The sequence below is a fragment of the Papaver somniferum genome, chromosome 11, assembly GCF_003573695.1.
Source record: "Papaver somniferum cultivar HN1 chromosome 11, ASM357369v1, whole genome shotgun sequence".
Classification (NCBI taxonomy): domain Eukaryota; kingdom Viridiplantae; phylum Streptophyta; class Magnoliopsida; order Ranunculales; family Papaveraceae; genus Papaver; species Papaver somniferum.
The window spans coordinates 66,124,043-66,140,324 of record NC_039368.1 but is presented as its reverse complement, the minus strand read 5'-3'; the positions used below and the strand labels follow the sequence as shown (position 1 = coordinate 66,140,324).

At 37.9% G+C, this 16,282-nt stretch overlaps 1 protein-coding gene across 1 annotated transcript; it reads left to right on the top strand.

Annotated features, from left to right (window-relative positions):
- The first annotated feature begins 11,801 nt into the window (after window positions 1-11,801).
- LOC113323294 (syntaxin-132-like) lies at window positions 11,802-15,556 on the top strand. The gene is made up of 13 exons (XM_026571582.1): window positions 11,802-12,126; window positions 12,745-12,852; window positions 12,961-13,017; window positions 13,486-13,534; window positions 13,748-13,836; window positions 13,923-13,996; window positions 14,192-14,234; window positions 14,325-14,385; window positions 14,504-14,529; window positions 14,628-14,705; window positions 14,781-14,861; window positions 14,998-15,063; window positions 15,162-15,556. Exons 1-13 carry the CDS (start codon window positions 12,109-12,111, stop codon window positions 15,333-15,335), a joined length of 924 nt encoding a protein of 307 aa, XP_026427367.1. The 5' UTR covers window positions 11,802-12,108; the 3' UTR covers window positions 15,336-15,556.
- Window positions 15,557-16,282: the final 726 nt, after the last annotated feature.

The following is a 16,282-nucleotide window of genomic DNA, read 5'->3' as shown; positions in this document are numbered from 1 at the left end:
ACTCCCGAAATCCCGGACCAAATGAAGATAGTGGAGTTGCCAATGTAGATTCCGGCATTGCCGAGCCTTCAAATGATTTAGAGACTTCTCTTGTAAGTACATCTCCTGTAATTTCTTCATAGAAGTATGAAATCGTTGATTTGTGAAGGAATGAATGAGAATCTATGTAAATGTATTGATAACTTTGCCGAAATACGTCACCAGAAAATTTCAGACTTCAGATTTTACTAGAAACGCTGTAGAATCCTCGTCTGAAGTCGGATTTTCGCGGTCTTCATATGTATCTTCAAGCCCAGGAAATTCCCAAGCTTTAACGTAGAAGATTTTTGAACTTTGAGCATGTTTAGGGCCTGAAAAAGGCGAAATAGTGAACTTCCAGGAGACCTTCAGAACTTTTTCAGATTGCATGTTGTGTGATGTTTTGGCTACATATCCTTGCTCGTCCATATGATTGTTATGAAATTTTGATATGTTGTAGATAACATTCATACGAAGAGAATGGTATATGACTCAACCTTAGATTCCTTACCAATTGCTCCCAGTTCATCATTTCATATAGTGAAGTGCAGAATTTCTTCAAATGTGCTTGTTTGAAAACATGTTTCATGACTTGTACACTATTTGCTCATGTATTGGATGCATAGTAGAGAACTTAGATAGTGATAGTTCACTTACATGCTGGGTTTTATGATTGTGTTGGGTTTCCATGTTTAAGATGCTCTAATCCCATGTAATCTTCGCATTAGGTGCCAAATGCCGAGGTTGGGAATGATAGAACCAACAATGATGAATTGAGCAATCTCGGGGATATTGATGATGAGAAACGCATCTCTGCACCTCAAGACCATGAAATGCTTGCGTTGATGCTGTAGAGGTGAATGAAACTCCATTTATGCCCGAGATGGTGGAACCCGAGTTGAGAATGGAAGAACTACTCAGACAGAAGTTGTTTCTATGGTTGCTGATGCTGATCCAGTGACGGAAAACCGCGTGATAGTGCATGAATATCTTAATGCAGTGATTGCTTTTACTCCTCCGTTTAGTAAGACACTCCAGGGCCATAAGTATTGTTACTCGAGATGTATTCTTTGATTAGGAGTACAACTTGAAGAATGCTGAAGAATCCGGCTTTAATCTGAAGTGGCTTCGTCAAAAAGGTTGATGCTATCAAGGAAGTAGTAGAAGGCAACACACCTTTAACCAGTGAGGCCGTGATGAAAAAGATGGCTGAAGTTGCTGAGTTGACCAAGAAGCTGAAGTCGGAGAGAGCAACTTTGCAAGTCTTGGAGGATGCAGAAAAGCAGAAATCATATTTCGCCGACTTTCTTTAGTTTTCTTTCCATAGTCTCTCGAACTTTGAACTTCTGAGAGATGTAAGGCTTTTAGATTCCGGTTTTGGTTTTGATTTCTTGATTGGTGAGTGATTGAGGATTTTCTTTTGGATTTTGGATCTGGTAGAGATTTTTTCTTAAATAAAGAACTTTGATAAATTGCTGAATTCAAATACTGGATGCGAGTATTGCAAACGTTTTGGAGGAATCGAAAATACATGTGAAAGAAAATCCTAAAAGCAAACCAAATATTTCCGTGTCTGGTAGGGAACGTCTGAATTGCCGAATACCTCAGACATCAAAAGCTTTGAGCCAATTCTCATGAGTTACTGGTATGGTCCTTCCATCCATGTTGATTAGCTTGTAGTATCCTCCAATTATGGATCTTGCAACCATAAAAGGTCCTTCCCAATTGGAGCTCCTTGCAGAATGGAGATCACGTTTAGCTGCCTTAAGAACTAAATCTCCTTCCTGGAATTTGTTAGGCTTGGTTGTACGTGCCTTGAGTATCTATTGCTGATTTGGGATTCCCCGAGAAGTGGAATTCCATGGTTGTGGTACATGTGGACACTCGCGTAGAGGGAAGCATCTAGGATACTGTTTATCAAACTCGGCCATTATTATGAAGATGACCGTGTTGGTGGAGTGCTGAATTTTGAGAGGTTCTGCATCTAACCACTTAGTGAAGTATTTCTTAGGCGAAACTAACCACTCATAAAGTTTGGTGATAGCTAGGTTTTGAGCGGAACTGAGTCCCCGTACTAGGGCATCATATTTGAAAGTTGGTAATGCATATGCATCAGGGGGAATGAGACTTGCCTGAGTCTGAAACCTTCTGACGGATTCGTGGGTGCTTTCCACAGGTTTTTATGTGAGTTCCATCAAGGCTTCGACTTTTCCCAAATGCTCGAACGGTTGATCATCTTCCGAGTCAGAGCTTTCTTCAATGGATAAATGCGTAGCTGAAGATAATGATATCACAACAACTTTTCCATCATGAATCCATGCTCTCCCAAGGACGATGTCATATCCTGGATCCTCCTTAAATATGAAGAATTTAGCTTCTGTCCAGATTGAATCATTCCTTATCTTGAGAATGATGTAACCGTAAGTATCTCTAGAGATTCCTTCATGGTCTCTGACCGAGATAGGAGCATGAGTTGCTTCTTGTCGAGTGATGCCAGCGACTCTGAGGGTTTTCAAGGGGATGATGTTAACAGCAGTTCCAACGTCGACCAACGCTCGCTTGAATTCATTTCCCTTGAGGTGGACTGTAGTGAGAAGTCCCCAGTCATACATCTCTTTGTCTGTTGCTGGAGGTTCAGGGAGCGTCTCCTAAATTGTTAGTCGTTTCCCTGACACAATGTGGTTTAGTGCAGTAAACATGTCATCTCTTTGAGCCTTTGACAAGTACAGCAGCTCGTAGACATGCTCAATTAAGGATTGAACTGCTTCCTTGACCGGTTGCTCGGAGAGTGCAAACGTTCGGATAGGGAGAGGATTTATGTGCACTCTTTCAGTCTCCAATTCCCCTGAATCAGCCTTTTCTTTGAATATGCGCTTCAGAGTTCTGCAATCACTTGTTGGATGACTGACATATCTATGGAAGCGACAGTAGCGTGGATTTTCCACTTCTTCTTATGTTGGCTCTCTTCTGACGGGAGGTAGTTTGATCGCACCATCTTGAATCCAGATTTCCAATAACTTGATCACCTCTTCGATGGGAAAAGGGAAATATGGCTCTTCTTGGTCGTAATGTTGACACTGAGCCGGTGGTTATGCATTTCTAACCTGGTTGTTCTTCCTTGGTGCTTTTGGAGGATGGGATGCTGGAGGAGCATTCTTATGTTGTTGCGCCTTAGCTTTCCTTTTCCCCCCTTCAGCAACATGCATGGAAGGTTGAACATTGTATTGTTTACTGACTAGGCGTCTGATGTTACTTCGAGTGTCTCGCGGCTCCTCGGTTTTGACAGTTTTTGTTCTTTCCAGTAAGGTTGTAGTAGTAGTTGCTGATTGCTTAGCCGCTTCATGGAGTTCTGAGAAAGTTTGGAACCGGAGATTTTCCAGCAAGGCTCTGTAGACAGGGATCATCCCGTTGATGCACAAGTCCACCAATTGTTGTTCAGTAACATTAGGACCATGACAATCCAAGGCTTGAATTCTGAACCTCTTAACATATTCGTTCGGATGTTCGGTGTTTTTCTGAGCCATTCTCCCTAAGTCAGAAAGAGTAATCTTCTCTGAAACGAAAAAGAATTTCCTGTAGAAGGCATTAACCATTTCTCCCCAATTAGCGATGCTCCTTGGTGCGATGTTGTTGTACCAAGTATATGCTCCTCCGGTCAGAGATTTTGAGAACTCCTTCAGTCGGATGACACCATTGTGTTCATGTTCTCCTAATGCCTCCAGGAATCGAGAAACATGCTCTCGGGCGTTCCTTGTTCCATTATAAAGTGTGAACGTTGGAGAAGTATATCCCTTCAAGAGAGAAATCCTCTGTACAACAGAGGAATAGGGAGGTTTATGACGATGGACAGATGGTGCCTTGCCCTTTCCTCGATACTTCATGAATCGCTCTAGATATCCACGATTGAAACCGGCAGACTCCTTTGTTGGTGGGTTTTCCGCAGCTTTGTGGACTTCATCATCGTCAACTGTGTGGACTGGAACAACTTCAAGATCAGATGTTTCCTCGGTTTTTCCTTTCTCCTGAATCTTCCCTGACATCTTGTCAGTGAGAGTTTTGAGATAATTGCACAACTCTTTCTGAGTTGCAGCCATGTCAGTCTGATTTTTAGCGAGAACTTCCTGAACCTTCATGAGATCGGCTATGGTAGGTGGGTTTTCTCTGACCTCTTCGGGATGCGGGCCGAAGAGAGGATGATTTTCGACGTTGGTTTGAGGAGGAGTGGTACCACCATCGTTGGAATCAGGAATGGTTTCTGGAATACCATCATTGTTATTGTTTTTAGTGCTAGCGTCGTTTGCATTTGTAACTAACCCAGACCTAAGACCAGCCATTTTGTGAGAATGTGAGATTACAATCGAGAGATTAATCTCCCACCGTGGTCGCCAATCTATAGATGGGGAAAAACGAGCCACCGGTTTTTTGGGAAAGGGGAGAGTCGAGCGTGCTGTCGAGACTCCTCAACCGAGCGAACTGCTGAACCTCACACAGATGCACCGCTGCAAAGGGGGTGCTTAGATTCGGGAAATCAATCTATATGACTCCGGCCTAAACCAAGACAATGGCCGTTCCAGAGTCAATTCGGTCGCAAATAGGGAGATGGGTTGATCTGTAGGAGGGAAGCTGAGAGTTGTGTGGGATCAGTGATGATCAAGGATTGTGGGTGTGTTGAAGGTTTCTGCAATATTGTTGAACTGCTGAAGTTGAGTTCTGTGAATAAGTTTATATCGAGTTGTTGACGGATAATGATGATAATCGATGATTGATGATATTCCATCCTTATGTTGTCCTCGATTTAGACTTATTTATATTGAAAGAATGATGTACCACTGATCCCTGTAAGTGTGACGGTTTCTTGAGTGAAAGAGTGGGAAAGTGGGAGATCGTGGTAAAGTAAGTTTCATATCGTGCGGAGACTTGACTGATCGTGCACCCACTACTTTGCTAGCTCCTTCAACCGTTTACACGACTTACGCACATTTCTCGTTGTGGATGAATCCACGTGTTGTAAACCGCCAGACCAAAACCCTAAGTGATATCCCCCCATTTATGACGTGATTGGTATTTCACGAATCGTAGAGTCTGCAAGGCATACGTGTATTAGTTGGTCAGTTGTTGACTGATTTAGACTGTGAGTCTAGTTTTGTTGAATCGAGCATAAGTGGTGAATGCTCAGCAATTCATGGATCGAACATGTAGTTCTCTGAGATGTCAATAAATTACTGACTAGAGTGACTGAGCAAGTATTGCTCAACTCGACGAATTGCCGAATATTGAGAGTTTGTCGAGCAACTGAGCAAGTATTGCTCAATTCGACGAATTGCCGAATATTGAGAGTTTGTCGAGCAACTGAGCAAGTATTGCTCAATTCGACGAATTCGATAATTTTGGTGTGGAACTGAGCAAGTGTTGCTCAATTCAACAAAATACTGAATATTGGTAATTTGATGTGCAATTGAGCAAGTGTTGCTCAATTCGACAAACTACTGATGAATTACCGAATATTGATGGTTGGATCAATATTCGAGCAACTAAGCAAGTATTGCTCAATTCAAATAATTATTTACTGGTGCGTGACCCAATAAAATATTAATCAAAAATATTGGTGAATTACCGAATATTATTAATTTGGATGTTGATTGCTGAATCAACATAATTTTGTGTTTGAACTTGCTCAGAATGGTGATTCGTGGAGCGTTTGTTCGAAACCCTAATTTTTGATCAATCCTTCAACAATTGGTGAATTGCTGAAAATTGGTCATGAGTGAGGAGGGACCGACCACATGGGATGATGAGCGTCCATGTGATGCCCAGTGCTTGAGTGAGCACGCACCAGGGTTCTCAGTTTGAGAGTTGGTGAAAAAACGATGATTAAATGCAGGTTTCATCATTTATTGAAATATTGATGGATTTAGCATTAGGTGACAAAACCTAGATATGAGAGATGAGGACCGACCAAGAGAGAATGGGACCGGATCTTGGTGGTCACGGGACCACTTGTTGGTTATTTGAAGGATTCTCAGTTGGCTGGAGAGAGTTCGGGCCCCATATGAGCAATTGAGCAAATTAGGTCAGAATTATGAAAACACGTGGGACCGGATTTGTGAAAGCCCTAGGAATGACTCTGGTCGGTCATGGAGGCATGCACGTGTTTCTGTGGTGTTCGTGTTTCCATATTGAGAGTTTCAGTATTTTCTGATGCGCATTCGAGCAACGTAGTGAATTTTCAGAAGAGTTTCATCTTGACTGAGAATTCTCGATTTTTGTTGGAATGAGCATGTATGCTCAATTAATCAATATTTTGAAAATATTAAAATAAAAGTGTCTTAATATTTAAAATTGCCGTGAGAGGCTATCCAGTCGTGTGACTATGTTGGCTTTTGGTTTTTCGTGATTTGGGCAATATTTGAGAAAATATGGAGAAATCATGAATTTTGCTCAAACCGAGGAGTTTCATGAATTGTGGAAAATAATAATTATGCAAGATTAGGGATTGCAAGGTGTGGGATCGACCATGTCTAGCGCATGGCCGACCGGCTAGGTTGTCCGGTCCCGCACACCTTTCCCTGTTTTATTATTTTTCATGAATCCTTGAAGTTATGGAGAATCCACGAGTTTTTTGTTGAAACGGATGAGTTTCGTGAGATTAGGGAATAATAATTATAAAAAACTAAGGATTGTGAGGTGTGGAACCGGCCACGGCTTTGGCATGGCCGGCCGGTTAGGTTGCCCGGTCCCGCACACCTCTCCTTATTTTATAATATTATTTCGTGAATCCACCAAGTTATGGAGAATTCACGAGTTTTGCAAAAACAAGGAAAGTTGCTAAAACCAAGGAGTTTTCGTGAGTTCACAAAATAACAAAAAATAAGAAAAATAATGGGAGAGGCACAAACCGACCACACTAGTACAAATCTTCACATTGGCCACACTTAATCACCGTGTCCACAGGCTTTTGGTCATGGATTTTTTTCACTCCAAAAATGTGGCATCAGGTGCCGAGACAAAAAGGTATCCCTATGGCTACATAAATTTTGAGTGGCTATAAAATATGATTTACCATGGCCATACCTCTATGTAGTCAGGGAACAACGAGTGTCACCGACGTCCTGAAGGCGTTTTGTCCTCTCAACAAACAATAATGTATGGAGGACCGCCCAATCTTTCTTCTACATAGAGGGACGCGATGAAATGCACATCATCGAACGCTCAGCAAGTGGGAGGCCTTTCGAGAATCATATTCATTGTGGCTCTGAGAGGTACTCGATCAGAGATCGTGAAAACGGTTCACGGATCGTAAAATATGGATCGTCACATGTGTTCCTGAGGTCGGGTCAGAAACATGCAGTATCATGACTTTACGATTTTGACCCTTGTCGAAAATCCACCATCAACAATATTTTACAAAATCTATTTTTGGCAAAGAAAAGAGTCCAAAAGTGCTAGAATTGTTGTGAATCAATATATGACCCAACTGATTGTGATTAATGGTGGAATCCCGAGTCTCAGTAATCTCTCGATATTGTGACAATCCTTTGTATATATTTTTATTCTTAAGTCTTAAATCAAACATTTACAAGTCCGAGTGGAACGAATCTTTCTTACCATTCTACAATTACATCACGGTCAACAGCTTCATCTTTTCAATCTCCAAATTTTTTTGGTAAGTTGTTTGTTTTGGGTTATTATATATACTATCTCCACTTGGTCAGTTCAAACCCTAGTTATTTAGGTGCATACATAGCAGCCACGCATGCATCTGTCCTTTTGCAAATCCATTGTAACCCTAGATGTTCGCTTTACCTTTTGTACGAGGACGTTATCTATTGCATAATATTTTTCCAATTGAGGCCAACATAGTTTTCATCTCGAAGTGTCTTGCACTGTTATTAAAAAAATATATAAAAACATAAAAAGGATATGTGTCTTGCATTTTTTTTCTTGTCTTGCATAGTTTTCTTTTCCATCAATTACATCTATAATGACCATATATCGAACACATTTATCCCAACAAAAAATCCCAATAATCCATCAAATTTCCATGTCAGTATGTACTAACAGAGAAGTGCAAAGAAATTTTTATGCCAAACATTTTATGGAGAAGATCCAGAAGGTTGGTTGTTCAAGCACAATTAATTTTTGAGTTTTGAAAAGTTCCATCGGAAGATTTTGTGAAGGTTTCCGGTAGCCCATACAAATGGTATAGGTGGATGCAAGGTTATATTTCGGGGTCTTGGAAGAATTTTTGTTCTGCTTTATTGAAGCGCTTCGGAAGTGATGACCCAACGCTAGCACTAGCTAATTTGCATCAATATTTAGATGAAAGTCGTGCTTATTAGAAATCTGCATTCCAAGAGTTCAAGGAGCATCAAAGAGCTAAAGTCGTGAATCCGTAACCTGTTGCAACTACATCCGATTATTTCACTATTGAGATTCCAAAACCTAATGAGATTGATTTTTCTGATATCGTTAATGTTCCTTCGACAGTTGTCAATGAAGAAAACCAAATTCTAAGTGCCTCAAAATCGGACCCTGATGACAAGGTCCTATTTAAGGAGGGTGGAATGGTAATATCACATGTGGAGCTAGTATCAATATATATAGTGGACTTTGAGGGAAAAGTCCCATTTAAGGAGGGTGGAATGATAAGACCACGTTTTATGGAATATGTCAACGGTGTTGACCCGATGCGTCACTCAAGCATATTTGGCATATACGATCCTTTATACGGGTCAAGTCTCTCAAGATTGTAGAAGCCACCCTGGCTAGCAAGTGAAGGGCGCATCGAGCACACAAGTCCAATGGAGGCACATGCATTGGATAAGCATAAATTATCTATTATTAGAGATAATATATTTATTTAGGTATTTTATTATATTTTTAAGTATATAATTATTTTATTTAGAGTTTATAATTGTCTGGAATAGTATTTTAGGAGTAGTATTGTTTTCTTATTTCCGAAGTAATGTAGCCTATAAATAGGCCTTATCAGTTGATTAATCAAAACAAGAAAATTATTAAGCAAATTGCTACCCCTTGGTTTATTTATTTCTCCGAATCATGACCTTTTGAGCTTGAATCTGCTGGACGTTGATTAAGAAACAAATCATTTCTTATCATAGATCTACTTGCAATTGTATTAGGTTTTGTTTATACAGGTTTCCGAACGAAAAAATTGGTGATGTACTTGATACCCTCTCCTTTTCACATTTTAAGAAGTAACATTTTCCAAGTTAGAGCAGCAGAAGTAATATGGTGAGTGGCTCCAAAGTCTACAAGGAAAGGATTTTCTCCACATATATTTGTCGATGCAAGCATAACATGAAGATTCTAGGGAGGATTATTCCCTTGAAAAATAAAAATTGTATGTCATATATTCCCTTGCATTCAAAAGTTGTATGTCATATATTGGAGCATATCTGAGAGTTATGATCGGTTACCAGAACGATCTTTTTTTTTTTTTTTGGCTTGGTACAAAAATAAGCATATGAGAAGGTTTAAAATAGTTTCCTTAAGTGGAAAAAATCGTGATTGAATGATTGCTTTCCCTTATACTTAGGACTATGACCAGTAGTACAATTGAAATGACTTGGCAAAGTTATGGACTGATTTGATCGTTATATGTTACTGCAAAAGGCTATAGGTTCAAATACAAATTTTTGATAATTAGAAACACCAATTTCTTCACTAATTAACAAGTTATGCAATTCTTGACTAGAGAACTGGTTGGAGTGCAAAAAGGTGTAAAAACAACATTTAGTCAGAGAAAGTCATTACCATTAACTCATCATTAGAAACTTTAGAATTATCGGTAGCTAACTTATCTTCAGTTTTTTTAACTTCAGCAAGAAAAGTAAAGTTAATATGTTTAACTGATTATGGAGTTGGCGAATCTTGAGGTAATGTTCTTCCAAAGTTCATGAAAAGTATCAGATCCAACAAAATAAACGATTATTAAATTTGATCATTAATTGCATTCACAAAATAATAGTTTGATCTGCATTGACTACAAAGTAAAATATAGATTCCAACATGGTTGTATTGGTTTATGTTATATGTGACTCGAACATGAGAACAAAAGTTCCATCAAGAAATGGTTGAATTTTGAATTTTTTGACACCTGAAGTCAAGAAAACTCTCCAGATAATAAAGTAATCATATTCTTTAAGCTTCAATTGAATCAAACTGCTAAGCTGTTGAATGAGAACATTTTTAATCGAAGACTATGATGCAGGATAACCCATGATGACTTCGTCAAGATTACAAATCGTATAACAAAATCAAAGAAAATATCTTCAAGAAACAAAAAAAGAATTGATTATTTTAGATAAAAAATGCGGAAGAATGATTAACAAATTTGATTATAAAAACAAATTCAAAATGTAAATCTTAGATTTGAGAAAATCTTTACTAAACCTCTATTAATGGAGGAAAAAAAACCAGATTGAGTACCGCTCTGATACCATGAAGATTGAGTAAAAAATGTGAAAAAACTTCTCAGTAGATTCAATAGATTACAAATAAAGGAATAAATACAAGACAATGATGTGATGGATAAAATTGACAGACAGTCACAAGCCAAGAATAGGACAGACCGACTATTTAAGTCACTAACTGAAATGGTAAAAATAAAAATTAACTAATTCACAACTAACTGTTGCTAACAAACTTATTAAATCATCCTTATGGTTCATATTGCAAGCTCTTTTTTGATTGTTGAAATTAATTTGGTTATTTGCTGGACAAAAATAATTTGGTTCTGATGACAGTCCCTAAGATAATATCCGATGTATTGAGATTTCGGCTCATACAAAATCAAAATATCTTTCTTTGTTATAATTAGAAGATTTTTAAAATCATGTAAGGTCTTTTTAAAATTTAGTGTAATAAATTTTAATCTGAAGAACACAAAAACCAAGTGGACGTTGCTTTTGACTTCGCAACCAAATGTAATACCATTATTTTATTTTGCAACTCCATCTCATTTTTTAATATGTAACTTATGACGCTAGAAACTACAATAAAAAGGACTCGATTTTTTTGTAAAAATGTTTTTCAGTTCCAACATTTTCATAATAATTACTCGGTTAGAAATACCCAAACGATAAGGGATGGAAACAACGTATGAAGCATTTAATAACTTGCGAACAACAACGATAAAAACATAGGGAAAAAATATGTTTACATGGTTATTCTCATATTGTTTCATAATTTCGACACCATTTTTTTTTCTTCTATAAAACCCAGAGGATAATGAAATTTAAGCTAATATAATGGTCAACTTTCATTTCATTGATGAGCACATCCTGTAGAAATGAGTACATACCATATTTTAGCACCTGCCTCTCAGAGAATTGATGCTAAAATTGTGATATAAATTTTCTGTTCGTTTCCATAATTCAGTTTTCTATTTCTAAAGTTAATACTTCCTCACAAGGGCCATTGATCTCCTATTCCACCCGACTTGGCGAGTGTGTAACAGCTGACATGGTTACTCCCACCTAAATTATCAGGATTACGAAGATTCAATTATTACTTCCTGTGTTCCAAAATAATAGTCCGGTTTGCATGTAAAATTTTATACACTGTTTTGAAACGGACGGTAATTATTAAAGCCTCCTTCAATGACAACATAGAAATCATGATATACACCGCGTCCGGGACATTTCCGTCATTTTATAAGTAAGATCTTGTCTTAATTTGACTCTTATCTGTCCTGTCCTCCAGTCCTGTCATACAAAGCGAGTATTAAAATGAAAAAACATTTTAATGTTTATTTAATTTTTCGAAATAATTAAATGAATAAAATAATAAGGCACATCGATTCTGCATAAAGTTAAATGAACATCCATTCCTGGCGATCTGTCTGTCACCGCACTCTGTCGCAAAGTATACGATACATAGTTCCTTCTGCTAAAAGAAAAAGTTTCAATTAGTTGTCCTCCAATTAGTCTCCTCTTCTTTCTCTCATCATTTCTGAACTAAAAAAAAACCCCTAGAACTAGTTCCTTTCTCCTTATCGAACCCACTTTCAAATCCCTTTCTCTTGTTATCTCTAGTCTCTTTGATTCATCTCTCTCACCAAAAAAGATGAATGACCTTTTAACGGTAACTTTTCTCTTCTTCCGAACTAATTATTTCAGTTTTTCACTGCATTTTCGTGATTTCTCGTTGTTATAGCTGAGATTGTAGCAATACATCTTTGAAGTTTCAAAGAATTTTAGGTTTTCCCTTTTTAGATCCTTTTTTGTAGTTTTAGTTTTTATTATTTTTTTTCATTTAGGTTTGAAATTTGGATGGTAGTGAAATGAGATTCAGTCTGAATCACTTTAACCTTTGACTTCACTACATAGTTATCTGAAAGGGGATTTGTGATTAGTGTTTGGATGATGAAGAATTTGAAATTTTGGGTGCTTAGGTTTGGGATTCTAGAATTCAACAGCAAACTTGTAGTGGTTGTAGTGGCCACCATTATTATACATCAACTGCTGTAATATACATTCAGTATCACATAGGGTGATTTCATACATAATTGCTCAACTTCATACATTGATATGCTTTCTGAAATTCAGTCACAGCTTTTAAAATTCAAATTATGGTTATTGCCTTATTGGGTAGTGTTGTAACATGTTCTGCTTGTTTCGTTCACAAATGGTGTGCCCTTTATGATATTGATTTGGATAATTTGGAAGGCATTTTTTATAAGTCACTTGAGGATGTTTGCAGGATTCGTTTGAGATCCCTCGAGGTCAAGGATCACGGGGTGGGGATATTGAGTTAGGAAATAACCCTCCAATGAATCCAGATATGGGCTTAGAAAAGTTTCAGAAGCAGGTTGGTGGCTTTTTGTACTATTGATTCCTTTGATCGTGGAGATTACTAAGTAATCATCTTCAGGTGCTGGTAGTTGTTGACTGGTTTTGCTATTTATTTGTGTTATAGATTGATGAAATTGATAAACAAATTGAGAAGCTCAACAAGCTACTGAAAAAGCTTCAGGTATGAATTTATTCTTTACCATGCTAAGGTGCTTTTTGCTGAATAAGATGGTTTGTTGTATACGTTGTTGTAAATCAACTATACCTCTCTTGGTTCTCGCATGACTGCAAAAGTGGGTTAGTTTGATCCTTACAGAAGAGAAATTGAAGATTTTCGTAGGTCCATAATAAGAAATGTCACCTGCAACATGTGATTTCAAGTATAGGTTTGTACACCCTTTACTAAGGCAATGCAAACGTGCACTATTACTTTCTTCTAGACTTATGAAGAAATTATCCAAATTCAACCATGACCCTTCAGTGAGGAATTTGGTTGAGCTCTTTTTGTTGTAATTCAAATGTTCGTCATTTGTACATGTACACGGTGATTGACCTGGCATTGCACTTTTTACAGATGTTCTAGTATTAGCTTTTGCTATGAACAAGAAATAATAGCTAGTTTTCCATCATACTAATTTGATGTCTACAGGATGCAAATGAAGAGTCCATGTCCGTAACTAAAGCTGCTTCCATGAAAGGTATTTCTTACTGATGCTATTATGTTATTGCTCATGTTATAACAACTGTACTCAACATAGAAATGGTACTATATTTGGAGAGTAGAGTAAACTATTCTTGAAATGGATCATGCCACCAAATGGTTCAAATGAGCATCATGTAATCCCTTGCCTTTATTTCAACTATATTTGCACTGGTTCAGTTTCAGAAACTAATAGTATCATGGCTCGCAGCAATAAGGCAGCGTATGGAAAAAGATGTAGATGAAGTCGGAAAAATTGCTTTATCAGTGAAATCAAAGATTGAACAACTAAACAGAGAGGTAAATAACATTTCTCATACTTCTTTTTCTTGGCGAAGTGCAATAATAAAAGTTCCCCTAATGAACTGCATTTCTATCTTTTCCAGAATATAACCAATAGGAAAAAGCCAGGATGTGGAGAAAATACCGGTGTTGATCGCACGAGAACTGCAAGAACAGTGTAATTACCTATCTGTAGCTTTTCTACGTATGTTAAATGAAATAAAAAATACCTCCAAGCCATGTTAATGATACTGACATTTCAAGGTTCTCGTTGCTCGACATCAGAAGCCTTGTGTATAGTAGTGTAGCTGAGGAAATGCACACAATTCCAGAAAAGATAACTCATTTGTGTCACTTATATATTTTACTGCAGAGCTGCTCAAAAGAAGCTAAAGGATAAGATGGCTGAATTTCAGGTATTACCTTTATAGCTGAAATTTTCCTCTTCCACTTAGATTCAGCTTTCTTTACATCTCATTTGTTGTAATCCTTTCTAAAATTGGCAGATTTTAAGGCAAAATATCAGCCAAGAGTACCGAGAGGTTGTTGAGAGAAGGGTCTTTACAGGTTTGTGCTCCCTCCAGTGCTAGTATGAAATATGACTGAATTCTTTAGTTTCATCAAATGGACTTCTATCCCTATGGTGCTGACTCTTTAACCTTTTGTTGGTATCTTTAATCACCAGTGACGGGTACAAGAGCTGACGAAGAGGTACTATTTCCTGCCCTCTTAATTTGTTACTCTGCTGCTCCCAAGTTGTTGCAATTTCACATGTACTAACATTGCCTGCTGTCATTGATATCTTGCAGACAATCGACCAATTGATTGAGACTGGAGATGGTGATCAAATCTTCCAGAAAGCTATTCAGGAACACGGTCGAGGCCAGGTTTGTTTTTTCTTCTCTTGTATATTTGTGATGAAAATGCTGTGCAGTTTTGAAATAGAACCCCTCTGTTTTCAGGTAATGGACACCCTGGCAGAAATTCAAGAACGTCATGAGGCGGTTAGGGACGTCGAAAAGAAGCTTCTAGAGTTGCAGCAGGTTTCTACTCTTTCCCATTAGATCTCAGATTGTTTAACAAACAGACAATGGTACAATGAGAACAGTTATCTATTCTTCAGTTTCTGTTTCTGAAGGTGGGTTAGACTAATTATAGCTTGTGCATGTTCATTTCTAGATATTCATGGACATGGCGGTGTTGGTGGAGTCACAAGGTGACATGCTGGACAACATAGAATCACAGGTACATAAACACTGAACACTAATAGAGATGGGTTTTTAAGCAACACAGAGATGTAAAAACAACAGATTTGTTCTTATACTTCTTTTCAATATGGTTAGGTTTCAAGTGCTGTAGACCATGTTCAATCTGGAAACACTGCTCTCCAGAAAGCAAAGAAGCTTCAAAGGAATTCTCGAAAATGGATGTGCATAGCTATCATCATTCTTCTTATAATTGTGGTTATCATAGTTGTGGCTGTGCTCAAGCCATGGAACGCCAAAAAGGGTGCTTAGGTTATATTCATATCTCATAGGTGTGTAAAATGATGTTATAGAGCACATTCCAGGTTTATATAGTGATTTCCTCATATTTTCCCCCCATGCTATCTTTTAGTTATAAGAATCTCAGTTGCGTTTCTTAACATTGGCAGAGAAAACGATAACAATTTTTTCACTCTTTGATTGTAAATTTGTGAGCAACAACACATTTATCGTTAGTTCCTTTGTTTCTTTTACGTCATCCTGTCATGGATTCCTTACATTTAAGGCTAACCATGCCAGTGACCATATTTCCATGGGAAGTGATTTTGGATTGCAATGAATAGCTAGCAAAAATGTCTGATGAGCAATTTCAGAATCAGAAGTAAGAAAATATTAGGCTATAATGCTTGTAAAACAATTGTGTGTACTTGACAAATAAAAACCGAATCCAAATTCTATGGGGAAAGAACTGTGAGAACCTAGAAAAATTAAGAAGAGTATTACCAAAGGGGAACAGTGGGAAACAGCCAAACATCAAAATCTAAGCAGTTGTATTTGCTGGTTTGGTTTCAATTCCAGAACCAATGGGGAACAGTGGGTCATAATGTTAGTTAGTCCCGTAATTCATCGGGAGCTGAACTACGACTTAAACCAAGTTCTTGAAAGCTTTCCAGTGAATCCGTAATTCCCATATAAGACATCAGTCGCACTTTGACCTTCACTTCCTGGGAACCATAAACCAAGTTCCTGAAAACTTTCCATTGAATCCGTAAATCCCATATAAGACATCAGTCACACTTTGACCTTCACTTCCCGGGAGCCATGCAGCTACAAGAGCATCAACATCTGATAGATAAGGTTCAATCACAAGAGGTCGGAAGGAAATAAGAACAACAACACATTTGATAGAGCCACAAAGTGAAAACACTGAGGTACCAAAATACACCACCAACTTTTTCGTAGCAATATGTGTGGACAAA

Coding starts and splice junctions, on each gene's coding strand:
- LOC113323294 (XM_026571582.1), top strand. Junction 12,853..12,960: donor TAGAAAAGTTTCAGAAGCAG/GTTGGTGGCTTT, acceptor TTTGTGTTATAG/ATTGATGAAATTGATAAACA. Junction 15,064..15,161: donor TGGACAACATAGAATCACAG/GTACATAAACAC, acceptor CAATATGGTTAG/GTTTCAAGTGCTGTAGACCA.